The 15,580-nt window shown below is 42.8% G+C and overlaps 3 protein-coding genes across 3 annotated transcripts; 1 reads left to right on the top strand and 2 right to left on the bottom strand.

The window, feature by feature from the left end:
- The first annotated feature begins 310 nt into the window (after positions 1–310).
- Positions 311–2,878, top strand: LOC135171691 (DNA-dependent metalloprotease SPRTN-like). The gene is made up of 2 exons (XM_064138310.1): positions 311–2,490; positions 2,580–2,878. The coding sequence occupies exons 1-2, from the start codon at positions 1,854–1,856 to the stop codon at positions 2,582–2,584; spliced, it is 642 nt and encodes a 213-aa protein (XP_063994380.1). The 5' UTR covers positions 311–1,853; the 3' UTR covers positions 2,585–2,878.
- A 44-nt stretch (positions 2,879–2,922) lies between these two features.
- Positions 2,923–14,058, bottom strand: LOC135171690 (uncharacterized). The gene is made up of 2 exons (XM_064138309.1): positions 13,277–14,058; positions 2,923–5,054 (listed from the first exon to the last, which is right to left on the bottom strand). The coding sequence occupies exon 2, from the start codon at positions 5,030–5,032 to the stop codon at positions 2,975–2,977; it is 2,058 nt and encodes a 685-aa protein (XP_063994379.1). The 5' UTR covers positions 5,033–5,054; positions 13,277–14,058; the 3' UTR covers positions 2,923–2,974.
- Positions 5,154–5,672, bottom strand: LOC135171693 (ribonuclease H1-like). Its single transcript, XM_064138312.1, has one exon. The coding sequence runs from the start codon at positions 5,670–5,672 to the stop codon at positions 5,154–5,156; it is 519 nt and encodes a 172-aa protein (XP_063994382.1).
- Positions 14,059–15,580: the final 1,522 nt, after the last annotated feature.

Genomic DNA, 15,580 nt, shown 5'->3' on the forward strand with positions numbered 1-15,580 from the left:
TTTCTCACTCAATACCCTTTCCAGGCTTTTCAGGTAAGAATAGGTATACTCGTTTTTCGTATTTGAGATATTCTCAATGTGAAAATGTCGATTGTTGAAAAAATTTTCCAAGTCCCATCCGTGGTTCTTTTCGATTCTTTCGCTTCGAAATTTTTCGTTAGGGAAGGTCGGATACACGTCACTCAACATGAAAGCTGTGTTTATAAGCGTAATTTGATGTCAGGAAAGCAAAATGACCGACATTTTGACTCGCCAATTACCCGCTGGCCGGTTTTCGAGGGGAATTGAGAATGTAGACAACCATTGTTATGTCCGGAGACGTTGTCAGCGTCGGAGGACAACTGTTATGTAATTGAGTGATTTGCGGAAAACAAGAACTAGAAATTTTGATATAAAAATATGAAATAGCTAAATTGAAAATATGGAATGAAGCTAAGTATTTTTATATTTGAGATTTTGTTTGGACGACGCTAGGTTTAGTTTTTTTCGCTCTTACCTTAATTATGTTGTTAATCTAAATGAAAAGGGAAAGGGGAATAAAGGAATCAGGAATAATCAAATGATTCCGAGTAAATTTTATTCTCAAGAATGATATTCTCTATTACGAACCTTTTTGAATTACAATTAACAACAATTAATTCTTATCTAGAATTTTATGTAAATTTTATTTGACGAGAAAGTAATAACGGTAAAATATTTATCCCCGAATAGGTTCTTAGAGAGTTGATTAGCCAATTAATTTGGAATTGGCGAAGAATATAATTATTTTTATTAGACTCACAGTTCAAGTGTGTAAATGTATACTATCCCTTATGTATTGGGGATGTGTGGATCCTTCGGTGACACAATCGTCTTTCTTCACCAGAATCAGAATGGCCTCTGATCCTATCATGAATACTTCTTATTCATGCCACGTTCACCCACTCGCTTATAATTAATGCACAATGTTTTTGGATAAGTTTTTGAGAATGTCCACAACCACGGAAACTGATTAATTGGTCCTCTTAAAATTGCAAGAAACACTCCTACTTTCGATTAAAGGATGCAGTATCCCTGTACACTTCCGGCCGTTTAGCTATTTATTATGGTGAAATAGATTACCGCGCACTATATCGACTCTATCGCGAATTATAGTATGGGAGGCCCGAAAGAGACAGATCGATTCCGGAAAGTAATTTCCACCAAGTCAAACTATCGCTCCGACGGTTGCTTCTAGACTGATTTCGATTTTTGATTTTGGGGAGCGGATCGGTTCGTGGTGGTTACACGAATTGATTTCTAATTGGTGGAAATTATGGCGTGGTTTTCCCACTACCAATTCTTAGAGGGGATCGACCTGTCAAGTCAGCGGTTTTGGCAGTCAGCAGTTTTGACAGTGCATGATTTCCGCGGTGGAGTTCAATGCTCTGGTATGTGTCATACTTTTTGTTGGGGTGAATGCACTTGCCGAAATGGTGAAACCGATTTTTGGTGGACGTGGTGTTTATTATTTGAGGAATGTATTTCCTGTCGGTTAGTATCTATGGGGAATGCGGGAGAAGTTATTGATAATGGGTTTTGGATATCACAGCCCCCGCTCGGAATCATTATTGCACTGGGTTGGAATTGATTTTGAGAAGTGTCTGCAATTTCACATAGTCGGGTGTAACTTGATCTATTGGGTTTCCTGTTTATCTCTTGTCAGCGATTGTTCGGATCGTGGGTACTGTTTGTTTCGTCTCGTTCGGTCGGGGATTGCGATCAGATTTCTGCAGATTGGCATGGTGCATCCGGTGTAATGAGTTTCTGTGACAGTTCTTTGGGTACTCTTGGATCAGTCTGCTGCTGTCTTTTCTCGTGGCAGGAGTGTTAATATGCCTTCGAAAGGCCGTCGTATTCGAAATGCTCCTCGGGAGTTGAGAGTTTTGTTGTCGCGGTGTGATCAACCTGGACCTGATGGGGTGAAAGTGTCTCTTGGTCTTTTGCCATATGTCGATATGGTTTTGGGAGAGAATCCTGATATTTTTAGGTTGAGTGGAGTTTTGAATAAGCAGTTTTTTGGAGGTGGGGTGCGTGGATTCACCTATCTTCGATCTAACCGAAAGAAGGACTGTTTCGGTTATACAGATTTTACGACGAAGATAATTTATTTGCAAGAGTTCATGTTCTCCGCGGGGTTGTGTAGGACAGTGTTAGTTCGCACCCTCTTTCATGAGATGATCCATGCGTTTTTGGATAACACTGGCGCGGATAGGAACGAGAACTCTGGGCATGGACCGATTTTTATGAGGGAGGTGTCCCGGATAAACAAGCTGCTGGGATGTGATCTGATGGATGAAAGTGACGTTTCTTGGGATAGGCTACGGATTTTAAATCTGGATAAGGTTTTTATCTGTAACAAGTGTCGGAAGAAGGTGTCACGCGTCTTAACTCGCCCACCAGGACCGGATGATTTTTATCCTTGGTATGAGAGTCATCGGAGGAGATGTGGGGGTACTTTTGGTTTGGCAGGTAAGATGTTCTTTTGCTGTTTTTACTTCATTTTTCTTTTTTTTTTTTTTTGTTTTGTTTCACAATCCCTGTTCTTTTCGCGGTTTTAGCTTGATCGGGTGGTCTGAGGTTTGGAAGGGTGATTGGGGATGAGGGATTCTTCTACTATTTCTGGGACAGCAGGCCATAGCAGTGTGAGGATCTTATGCATCGAATGGAGGCATTTTTGGGACTGTCGGCCGAAAGTCGGCCCAGTATTGACGATGTTTATGGAGACTCTATCCCCAATTTCAGAGTGTTTCTGTTGCTTACTACGAGTTTTGGATGTGTTTGGATATACCACGAGTGTTTGATCATATTATTATAATTATTTTCTGAAAAATAAATGGTTTTGTCAGTGGCTATGGATTTCCTCTTACACACGTGTTTTTTTTTTTTTTTGGTTGTTTTTGATTGTTATTGCCTTTGATACTATTATTGTTACTTCATTTATTCTGATGTTTTATTAGATGTAGCTGATAGTTACGCCTGTCCGTTGAGGTGATTCTGGTGGGGAGGTCTCCTGGTTCTCTTTTCGGATTGGTGGTGGGAGTGCTGGTAGCGCGGGGGCTATTCTTACGGCGGGCATGCTGATAGTGGCCATTGGTACCTCCTCGAATCGTTCAATGGCTGGTCGTTTCTGGTTTTTGCATTGTTGTTCTCTGGTGGTTTTTATCCTGTTTCTGCGGCAGCAGTAGCTTAGCAGCGGTAATATACTCCACCCTCTTGTGTATGCCACAATTCCTGCGATGATGGTGACCACGGAGAGAATACCTGTGATACTACAGTTTGCGGCTGTGAATATGCGGTGTGTGTATTCTTCTTGGTGGTGTAGGCCTATTTTCTTTGCTGCGTCAATGGTCTGCTGCATAGACTCATCGAACATTTTGGTGTTATCGATATCTGGGATGGCATGATGTTCAACTTGGGTAAGCATACCCATCTTCTTTGGTGCGTCACTCAGACTAGGAGCTATTTCGGTGATATTCATGGTGATGGGTATGCCATGAATTGTTGGTAGTTGGGACTCGATGAGGCCGGTCCCTTCCAATATGATGGTCTTTGTTTCTGCCGAGCATCTGTTGTTGAGGTGAAGGATTCCTGTTCCATTGATGATGGTCGATTCGACTTCCAGCCCCTGGCATGTTATCTCTAGCCTTTCTGGTTGTATGGCTGAGTATAACCATCCTTCACTGTGGGTTAATTTTGTCCATTGGGTGTTCAAGTTGTTGCTCAGACGTATGTTGCAATTTTGGTATGCTTTTGGTGTTGGGTTTAAATCGGCGTTGGTGAGGAGTTGATACTCGCAACTCGGGGTTGCTCCCGGTTTTTGCATTGGCAATCCTTTGGGGCAAGCAAGGCAGTTTTCTAGGGGGATACAGGTTCTCAGGTAGCTTTCGTCAGTGAGGGCGAATTTTGGACTGATTTTGGAGGTCATGATGTATTCCTTTTCGGGTTGGATATATGCTGCAACTGTTTTGTTTCTTTGCACTGTTTGTGGAACTTTGCATGATATGATTTTGAATAGATCCATTGATTCTCTTGCTAGTAGGGGTATATTCAGAATAACTAGAAATTTTCTTTTGCTGTGTCCTGTTTCCATCTTGCTTATCTGGGCTAAAAGGGTTATGTCCAGTTTCTCTTTGTTGATGGGGAAGAGACTATCCTCTGCAGCCTTTTCTATTTCTTGGGCGGCGTTTTTAATTTGTTCGTTGTTTATTAGCATTGGATTTAGTTTCCCATGTTTTGCTTCCTCAACTGCTTGCACCACTTTGTGAGTAGTTTCTAGATATTTCCGGGCGCCATACTCTGCTTCATTTGCTATTTGTGTCAAATGTTGCAGGTATTCCAGAGAGTTGATGTGTGTAATCATGTTATTTGATTTGTTGGTCAGCCGGTCCAGTTGTTCCTCCGCTTGTCTCATCCTTAAAATGTTCTTGTTATTAATCATTTTCATCGAGTTTATCTCAGCCTGAATCAGGTGTGTGGAATTTTCAATCAGATGTGTTATTTGGCGTTGGTCTTGGTATAATCGATTAATTTCTTTAGTAATATGTTCGTGGTCGTTATAGTCCATTGTTCCGAAAACTTTTCTGGCAATTGTTCCGATAAAGCCGAAGAACGGCGCCCTGGCTGTTCGGGATGGTGCTCGCATGTGCGCTGGGTTGGATTGTAAAACCTGTTGTCCATGTTCTTGGATATATCGAAGCTCCTTTGCGAGGTCATTCATTTTGTCTAGTCCTAGGGCTTGTCGGCAATTCCGTGGTTCTTGGTGAGCAGCACAGTCTTTGTAATGTTTCTCGATCATAATCTGTCCGGGTAAAGGTTGACCTGATAAGCCTTCTAGATCGATGGTCAACATTAGTCGCCAGTTCCGGTTTATTCTCCTTATTTGATCGATTTTCTCATAGTAGATTCCCGGATTATATGCAAGGGGATCTTTTCGATAGAGCCGTTCCGTTATGGCTATTCTCACCAGGAAACTTATACTCCCGATTATTACGATCAATGGGATGCTGGTCATCTTGGGCCCGATTATGATGGATCTGAAAGGGTTGGAAAAATTGGGGTCACAAATCTATATGTTTGTCTATTGAGGTTTGTGTTGTGTTTTTTTTTTCTTTTATTGACAGCTTTGCTTCGCATTAGGTGGATGCGTAGATTTTTGATCCTGCTTTAGCTAGTTCATCAGCTCTTTCGTTTCCATAGATTCCTTTATGCCCAGGTGTATATTCAAATTGGACCTCTAGTTGTTGAGTCAGGGTATCTAATTCCTTCAATAATTTCTGGTTGACGACTGGTTTGCTCTTTGCATTGAGCCAACCATTCAGCTTCCATTTGGGCAAATGCTTGGTCATGCAGTCGATCAGGTATTTAGAATCGGTTATTAATTTGACTCGTTTTATGTCATGCCTGATGCATATTCTGCAAGCTTCTATGGCCGCTGCGGTTTCCGCCGTGATATTGGTGGCTCTTTCTTCTTTCAGGGTCTGATAGGTATTCAGGGGGTGTCTGTCTCCAAACCAGACCCCTACTCCAGCTATGGCGTTGGTGGTGCCATTGTATGAGCATGAACCATCGATATAGGCCGTGATCCAAGTTTTCTTTTGAATCTGGATTTCTCTCGGGGGCATGTTCCTGTAACCAGAGATTGTTATTGTCATATTTTTTTTTTTTCTTTTCCTAATCTTCTTCGCATGGTTTCAGCTTGTTGGGATGTTTCATGAACCTGTGCCCATCTTCTGTCTCAAGATATACATTCCCTTTTGCGGTGATGTCTACAATTTCATAGGGCCCAGTATAAGCTTGATCCAATTTTCCGGTTTTTGGTTCTTTCTCGGCATACACGAACTGGCCGATTTTTAACTCTAAAGGTCTTGCTTTTAGATCATAAATCCTTTTTGAGTTGAATTTCGATTCCTGAAGATGTAGGTAGGCGATTTCATGGATTCTTTCTAATTTAGTAATCAGCTCAATCATGTAGTCCGAGTAGGTTTCCTTCCCCTGGTCTGTCTCATTAAGATTGGAGGGTATCCTGGCTGGTTTGCCGTATAATAATTCAAAAGGGGTAAAATTTGTTGCGCTATGAACCGTGGTGTTGTACGACAACATAGCAAAGGGTAGCAGGTCATCCCACTCGTTGAACTCGTTGGTGTATGCCTTAAGATATTCTACAAGGGAATGATGGCTTCTCTCTAAAGCTCCATTGGATTGTGGCCGATAACCTGAAGTAGTGATGTGGTGGAACCTCATGATTTTGCTTAACTGAGCGAAAAGCTTGCTGAGGAAACTTGTGCCTTTGTCGGAGAGAATGATCTTCGGGCAACCATATTGTGCTACGTACTTGGTTGCTATAGCATGTGCGATGGTATGGGCTTTGATATCTTTAAGGGGTACGGCAACACAATGCTTGGCAAAATTATCCTGGATCGTAAGGATGTGATTGTGCCCTTTCGAGGTCGTTGGGAGTGGACCAACGGTATCAATCGAGATTCTCTCGAAGCATTCACTCGGTGTTTCCGTGATCAGCATTGGTTGTCGGAATTTTACGCGTCGTATCTTTTCCAGTTGACAGGTTCTGCATTTCTTGATGAACCTTTCAACCTCTTGCTTCATTCCTGGCCAGTAAAATCGTTCTCTAATTCGGTGGAATGTTTTGACGATCCCTTTATGGCCGGCTGGCAGAGTTTCATGACATTCCTTGATGATTTCCTGTCTCAGGGCTACCGGTGGCATTCCAATGGTTCCATGGCACAGGGTTATGTCGATCGGTTGTTCGTAGAATTCCCTTTCTAAGAAGAATCGAATGCGAATGTCTTCATCGATTTCGTCTCCCTGATTTACCATTTTAACCGTTGTTGTTTGGTATTTTATCAAAGCCTGGTGTAGATTCTTCAAACAGAGTTTGAGGTTTTTGTTCTTGACTTTCTCAAAGTGCCATTGCTTCACTATTAGTGTGAACGTGTAGAATTTTCCACATTTGGTGACTATTACCTGACCTGGTAGAGGCTTAAGCTTTTTGATATGCTCTAAATTTATGAGGTTCAGATCTCTGAGAAGTTTTGTGTTCTGTTTAGTTGGCTCTGCATCCGCAGCCAGAAAATGTGCAAGGTTTCCCTTCGAGAACGTAAGTCCATCTCTTGTTTCGTGAATGTTGGGTGCAGCTTGATAGGACTCATCGTGGGGAATGCTGAGCTTATCGTCTTTTATGATGTCCGTCTTCACTTGTTCTCGGGAGGTACCCTGAGAGGAAAAGGGGGACGGTGTGATGAGTGAGGGCTCTAATTGCTCTGCTATTAGATGGGAAAGCTTTGTGGATTTAACCTTCACCCCCGGTGACGCTGTGTCGTCCTCCTCGAACTCATCGGACAAATTGATCAAGGGTTTCGATCGCTCTTCGAGATCTGCTATCTTCTGGTCGAACAGCTGGGTAGAAGCGTTCAGCTCGTCGAGGAAACCTGGGCTCAGATTTGCTCTTTTCAGCTGGTATAGAGGGGGTGGTTGGTAATAGTCCCACTCTGGTAGACTTTCATTTTGTGACTCTTCAGCTTTTTCTAGGAATTTTTCGAATAGCTGTAAGCCCTTGAGCCTACTTATCTCAGCTTCTGATGGTTCTTCAGGGTCATCGTCCTGTTCTTCCATTAAAGATTCTGATTCAATTATTCCTTGATTCAGGCCGTCCAGTTGCTCTCTTTCTTCAAACACGTCCTCCTCCATTGGTTCTCCTTCCAGAGAGATGTTCATTTCATCAGGTCTCTCGGTGGACCCTCGGGAGTCTTCTGTGTCTTCGGAATCATTCTCTTTCGGGATTGGGGTGTCAGAGTTGGAGTATTCCTTTTCCTTGTCAAGGTGAATCGTTTCCGTGCTATCCCTTCCTGATTCCGGGCTTCCTGGGGCAGAGGGGGTTGGTGTTGTGCTTTCGACTATTGACTCGTTCCCTATTTCCGCTGAACTAGGTGTAACTGTTGTGGCATCGGTATCGAGGTTTTCCGGAGTCTTTTCTGGCGTAGCGCTGCCACTCGGATTTATTTTTTTTTTTAGTGCGGACTGATACTGACGACTATCTCGATAAGAGATAGGTTCTCTCCTGCCCGTGGCGAGGTCGGTCATTCGCCTTGTTTTAATTCGTTCTGCAACTGAACTACCAGGGACTGGTGTTTGGATGACCTCAGGCTGCGATTTGAAACGAACCCGTAGATTGGGATTTCCCACTGTTCTTGATGGTTTAAGGGTTGGACGTGATGCATTGGTTGCCGGTAGACAAACAATAAGCACAGTTTCATCAGGCTGGTCGTCCTCCAATGGGTTCTCGGCAAATGCATCGGCCAGTTGTGCCTTCTTCTGCTTCTTTATTTCCACCTCAAAGTCGAAATCGTTCAAATAAGTTTTCCATTTAACTTGTCTGGAGGTGGGATTGCTGGAATCTCGCAGCCAATTGAGGGCTGGACTATTCGTGATAATGGTGAAAGGCACTCCATAAATGTAAGGTTTGAACTGCCCTAGAGCGTATACCACAGCTAGGCAGTCTCTCTCTGCAGATGTGTAGCGACTTTCAGCTCCTCGCAAGGTTCTGGATGCATAGAGGATCGGGTGTTCATCCCCTTCTTCGTCTTTTTGGCTCAGTATTGCCCCTAGTCCCTTTTCCGTGCTCGATACGTGCACTATGAAAGGTTCGTTCATATCTGGATGGTACAGCAGGGAATCTTCAGTAAGGGCATGTTTTAGGAAATTGAAGGCTTCATCGTGTTCCGTTCTCCAATGGTATTGGCAGTCCTTCTTCAGTAGCCGGGTCAGAGGTTCCGATTTTTCAGCATAGTCCTTAACGAATCTACGATAGTAATTGCTGAAACCTAGGAATCTCCGAATCCCGTGTTGATTGATTGGTTTGGGCATTTCCACTAGAGCTCTAACCTTGGAGGGATCAGGATGAATCCCCTCCTCATCAATGATATGTCCTAAATAGGCTACCTCTTTCATGAAGAATTTGCATTTGTCAGGTTGGAGGGTAAGTCCCTTGTCTCGAAGGCATTCAAACAGGTTGTGAAGCCTATGGGTGTGTTCTTCAAATGTTCTGGAGTAGACAACAATATCGTCCAGATACACATAAAGCTCCGTGCCCTTCAAACCTGCGAGAGTCTGGTCCATCATCCTCTGGAAGATCGGTGGGGAATTTTGTAAGCCAAACGGCATTCTGGCGTATTCATAATGTCCGTCGGGACCCGTGAAAGCGGTCTTTTCGCTGTCTGCTTCATCCATCTCGATCTGGTGAAAACCACTTGCAAGATCGAAAACGCTGAAATATTTCGCTCCTCCAAGCTGTGATAAGATTTCCGAGATGTCAGGCAGTGGGTAAGAGTCTCCGATGGTTTTCTGGTTCAAAGCCCGAAAATCGATCACCATCCTCCATCGTTTCCGTCCTCTGGAGTCCGCTTTTTTGGGGACAATCCAAAGTGGAGAATTGTAGGGGGAGACAGACGGCCGTATGATACCTTGCTCTTCCAGTGTCTTGCATTGAGTCCTGATCTCATCCTTGTGTTGTTTAGGGAATTTATATTGCCTTTTATGGATAGCCTTGTTGTCTATTGTACGGATTTTGCATTTGAAGTGTCTAGCTTTCCCTAGTTGATCTCCCGGGAGGTGAAAGACATCATCAAATGTTTTAATCAAGTCGATCACTTTCTTCCTCTCAAAGAGTTTGAGCTCTTGTTCAGGTAACGCTCGAACAATGTCAGCTGCTCTTTGGTGTAAACTTTCATTTTCTTCTGAGGATATTGCCATATTGCAAACTGTGACGTCGGTTCCAGGGCAGTAAATTTCCTCATCAAAGGGTTCTATCCGTTGTGGGGGAATGTTGAGTTCGACGGGGTCTTCGGTGGTATTAATGGCTACTGCACAGGCTATTCCATTTGTGACGGTCACTGCACTTCGGCCTAGATATATTCCCTGAGGTGTATCGACCTTGGGTAGGTATCCAACTTCTAAGTCTGAGTTTTGTATTGGGATTCCTATGACCATCCGCGTTCTGGCAGGAATTATCTTGGGTCCGTATGGTCGGTGGTAATCGAACCAATGAATGGGTAGATTCGGTCTTCTCTCGGTAGTGATGGTCCTCTGAAGATACCTGATGTCTACCTTTTCCTGAATCAGAAATTCTAGGCCGAGAAGTCCTGATCCTTGCACTGGTAATTCGCCATCAATTATGTGAAAGGGGACCTCCGCTCCTAGGATTCTGAGGCGAATCAAACCACACGTTGGCAATGCATCTTCTGTTACCCCCGTTAAATACCTCACGATTGGAGGTTCGATCTTGGCACCAGGTTTAATTGCGCGTCGCTCGATGAGATTTATCTCCGCTCCGGTGTCTATCAAGAATTGGTGTGAGTTCCCCACTAAGTTTTTAACTCGTAAGTTGATTCTGGGTCCACCCCCGGTCAGAGATATCCTGCACTCTTTTCTTGTGGGACAACTCGGGACACACATATGCAGAGGTTTTAACGGAGATATGTTGAATGTTATGGTTCGTGTGCTAAAAGATAGATGCGCCTTCAGCTTGTTCAGCATATCGTCACCAACAATTGCTCCATATCCGCCAGGTTGGTGAGGTATGACGTGGAATTTAATTTTCACCTTTGGGTGAAGGGGTAGCATGACAGTCCCCAACGATTCCATAACATCATTGGAGAGCCCCACAATTTTACACGTCTCTCTTATATCCACGATGACCTCTGGTTGTAACGACTGAATGGCTATAAGATTTATGGAAGCCCCCGTGTCCACCAGGGCACTGATCCCATCGTTGGTCAGGTATGGACCCTGAATCCGAATATGGGGACCTCGCTTGGGGCCACACAGGACCATCTCCTTTATTGGTGGTTGCGGTGGGTGCTCGTCAGGGTATGGTATTGGTTCTGACCCTGGTCGCTCGTCATCGCACCCGCTTGACGAGTCAGATACTCGTTTAAAGCCTGGATGGGAAGTCCAGGTGTCACAGTGGAGTTCAGGACTTGTGGGTTTGGATTTCCCCCAGATCTCTGGTGATAATCTGTCCGACCCCGTTCTCGAGAATTATCTCGTGTTCGATTGGGTATGGCGGGCGGTTGGTTCATCTTCAATACTAGAGTTTGGAGGAGCTGCTTTATTTCAGCCAGGTCATCGTTTCGTCGCTCACTCCTCTGCTCCCTCTTAGGAACAGGCTCTTTCGGTGGTTGCGAAGATCCAGTCAAGATTGCAGCTAATTGGTGAAGACTGAGTTCAGCTGAGGCTCCATCGGCTAAATCTTCATTGGACTGTTGTCGCTCGAGCTGTTGGAGTAGCTCTTGGAGAGCCGGGTTGTCCTCTGATCCTCCTGCCATGGCGATAGCGTTACCCCCGTTGAGGCGAGGTGGTGAAAATGGACCCCTGGATGAAAATGGTTCTGAGTTCGCTGATCCCCTTGACGGTCCGGGCGGACGTCTCGGAGGCAGATAGTCTTGCAGCAGCGAAGCTACCAGATCCTTGTTGACTGGCTGATTTCTCCCATCATAGTTGACTTGAAATCCTGGGTTTCCATAGCCTCTACTGGGTGTTGGTGTAAAAGATGGAGTGTTGCCATAACGTCCCTGATGATGCTGAGGGACTGCATATCGAGGACTTGACGTTTGTGCTTGAGGATACGCCTTGAATGACTGCGGTGTTGATTCATTCGCCCACATATCATTGTGTATCCCAACTGAAGGATACTCCGTCACGTACCGGTATTGGTTTTGGTCTTGTATCTCAGGTGCAGGCAAGGTCATACTCGGTCGGAACTCTTCTGAATCGAGTACCCTCAGTACATCATCAATTTTTTTACATTTCTGCCGACGTATCGTATCCTTAACTCCAGGTGTTGCATACTCTTTAAACCTGGCCAGAGCCTCATTGTTCAGGTATTCTTCCAGAACACCTCTCTTATTCTCTGTTTCACCTTCGAGTGTTCGCAACCCAAATTGAACCAAAGCTGCCAATCTTTCTAAGAAGCATTCTAGGGGTTCATTTGCATATTTGCATAGACCACGGACTTGGTTAACGTAATAAGTGAAACCGTATTGACCTCGGAATCGTTTGACAAGGATTTTGAGGATGTCTTCAACGGAGTTCAGGGTTTTGTTCGATACGGCGAACTTAGCGGGGGGTAGGAGGCGTTTCAATATCTGAAGAATGTACTCCTCTTTTCTACCATTTTCAGTAGGAATCGATGATAGATTTGCTCTAACAGCATATTCAAATTCATCTAGGGAAGCGTGTTGGGAGGTACCGGAAAAAATTGGTATACTACTAGCGATATCTCTTGCTTTAATATAATCTTCATGGTTCCCAACAAGCCCTGTGGCATTTGAATCACCTGTATAGGTGATATTGACGGAACTATTAGCCATTGAAAAATCGTTTTGAAGGAGGTCAAAAATAAATAAAAATAAGTAAATAAAAATTTGCTTGTGATAGCAAAATCTCGAATAGAATTTAGGCTACCTCCTTCTTTAAAACTTTTGAAATTATTTCATTTGATGCTGAAAATATGGATTGCTTAGATTTCAGGAGAAAAATAGAGGAATGAATTTTCCGATAGAATTAGCCGAGCTTGTTCAGAAAGGAATAAAAGAATTCCTACTCTAGGTAGGAAGGAGTCGATCTCAAAACAAATTTAATGAATGAGTTGAAAAGGAAACCGAATTTATTCGATATCTGAGGAAAATTCTTTATTATAAATTTGGCGGTAAGAGTGAAAGGAAGCCTAGAACGTGTCCTACCGACTGCGCCATGAAATTCTAGCTGTTATGTCCGGAGACGTTGTCAGCGTCGGAGGACAACTGTTATGTAATTGAGTGATTTGCGGAAAACAAGAACTAGAAATTTTGATATAAAAATATGAAATAGCTAAATTGAAAATATGGAATGAAGCTAAGTATTTTTATATTTGAGATTTTGTTTGGACGACGCTAGGTTTAGTTTTTTTCGCTCTTACCTTAATTATGTTGTTAATCTAAATGAAAAGGGAAAGGGGAATAAAGGAATCAGGAATAATCAAATGATTCCGAGTAAATTTTATTCTCAAGAATGATATTCTCTATTACGAACCTTTTTGAATTACAATTAACAACAATTAATTCTTATCTAGAATTTTATGTAAATTTTATTTGACGAGAAAGTAATAACGGTAAAATATTTATCCCCGAATAGGTTCTTAGAGAGTTGATTAGCCAATTAATTTGGAATTGGCGAAGAATATAATTATTTTTATTAGACTCACAGTTCAAGTGTGTAAATGTATACTATCCCTTATGTATTGGGGATGTGTGGATCCTTCGGTGACACAATCGTCTTTCTTCACCAGAATCAGAATGGCCTCTGATCCTATCATGAATACTTCTTATTCATGCCACGTTCACCCACTCGCTTATAATTAATGCACAATGTTTTTGGATAAGTTTTTGAGAATGTCCACAACCACGGAAACTGATTAATTGGTCCTCTTAAAATTGCAAGAAACACTCCTACTTTCGATTAAAGGATGCAGTATCCCTGTACACTTCCGGCCGTTTAGCTATTTATTATGGTGAAATAGATTACCGCGCACTATATCGACTCTATCGCGAATTATAGTATGGGAGGCCCGAAAGAGACAGATCGATTCCGGAAAGTAATTTCCACCAAGTCAAACTATCGCTCCGACGGTTGCTTCTAGACTGATTTCGATTTTTGATTTTGGGGAGCGGATCGGTTCGTGGTGGTTACACGAATTGATTTCTAATTGGTGGAAATTATGGCGTGGTTTTCCCACTACCAATTCTTAGAGGGGATCGACCTGTCAAGTCAGCGGTTTTGGCAGTCAGCAGTTTTGACAGTGCATGATTTCCGCGGTGGAGTTCAATGCTCTGGTATGTGTCATACTTTTTGTTGGGGTGAATGCACTTGCCGAAATGGTGAAACCGATTTTTGGTGGACGTGGTGTTTATTATTTGAGGAATGTATTTCCTGTCGGTTAGTATCTATGGGGAATGCGGGAGAAGTTATTGATAATGGGTTTTGGATATCACACCATTTTGACGTACCAACAATAATCGCATCAACTTTTTTTTTCTCACTCAATACCCTTTCCAGGCTTTTCAGGTAAGAACAGGTATACTCGTTTTTCGTATTTGAGATATTCTCTATGTGAAAATGTCGATTGTTGAAAAAATTTTCCAAGTCCCATCCGTGCTTCTTTTCGATTCTTTCGCTTCGAAATTTTTCGTTAGGGACAGTCGGTTACACGTCACTCAACATGAAAGCTGTGTTTATAAGCGTAATTTGATGTCAGGAACGCAAAATGACCGACATTTTGACTCGCCAATTACCCGCTGGCCGGTTTTCGAGGGGGATTGAGAATCGGGACAACGATTTTGCCGTCCCAACAATAATAGCTTCAACTTTTATTTAGTCAATATCCTTTCTAGGTTTTTCAGGAACGCATAGGTATACTCGTTTCTCGTATTTGAGATATTCTCTATGTGACCATGTCGATTGTTGAAAAAATTTTCCAAGTCCCATCCGTGGTTCTTTTCGATTCTTTCGCTTAGAAATTTTTCGTTAGGGAAGGTCGGATACACGTCACTCAACATGAAAGCTGTGTTTATAAGCGTAATTTGATGTCAGGAAAGCAAAATGACCGACATTTTGACTCGCCAATTACCCGCTGGCCGGTTTTCGAGGGGAATTGAGAATGTAGACAACCATTTTGACGTACCAACAATAATCGCATCAACTTTTTTTTTCTCACTCAATATCCTTTCCAGGCTTTTCAGGTAAGAATAGGTATACTCGTTTTTCGTATTCGAGATATTCTCTATGTGAAAATGTCGATTGTTGAAAAAATTTTCCAAGTCCCATCCGTGGTTCTTTTCGATTCTTTCGCTTCGAAATTTTTCGTTAGGGACAGTCGGATACACGTCACTCAACATGAAAGCTGTGTTTATAAGCGTAATTTGATGCCAGGAACGCAAAATGACCGACATTTTGACTCGCCAATTACCCGCTGGCCGGTTTTCGAGGGGGATTGAGAATCGGGACAACGATTTTGCCGTACCAACAATAATAGCTTCAACTTTTATTTAGTCAATATCCTTTCTAGGTTTTTCAGGAACGCATCGGTATACTCGTTTTTCGTATTTGAGATATTCTCTATGTGAAAATGTCGATTGTTGAAAAAATTTTCCAAGTCCTATCCGTGGTTGTTTTCGATTCTTTCGCTTCGAAATTTTTCGTTAGGGAAAGTCGGATACACGTCACTCAACATGAAAGCTGTGTTTATAAGCGTAATTTGATGTCAGGAAAGCAAAATGACCGACATTTTGACTCGCCAATTACCCGCTGGCCGGTTTTCGAGGGGGATTGAGAATCGGGACAACGATTTTGCCGTACCAACAATAATAGCTTCAACTTTTATTTAGTCAATATCCTTTCTAGGTTTTTCAGGAACGCATAGGTATACTCGTTTTTCGTATTTGAGATATTCTCTATGTGACCATGTCGATTGTTGAAAAAATTTTCCAAGTCCCATCCGTGGTTCTTTTCG

Source organism: Diachasmimorpha longicaudata, unplaced genomic scaffold, assembly GCF_034640455.1.
Source record: "Diachasmimorpha longicaudata isolate KC_UGA_2023 unplaced genomic scaffold, iyDiaLong2 ctg00000086.1, whole genome shotgun sequence".
NCBI classification, from domain to species: domain Eukaryota; kingdom Metazoa; phylum Arthropoda; class Insecta; order Hymenoptera; family Braconidae; genus Diachasmimorpha; species Diachasmimorpha longicaudata.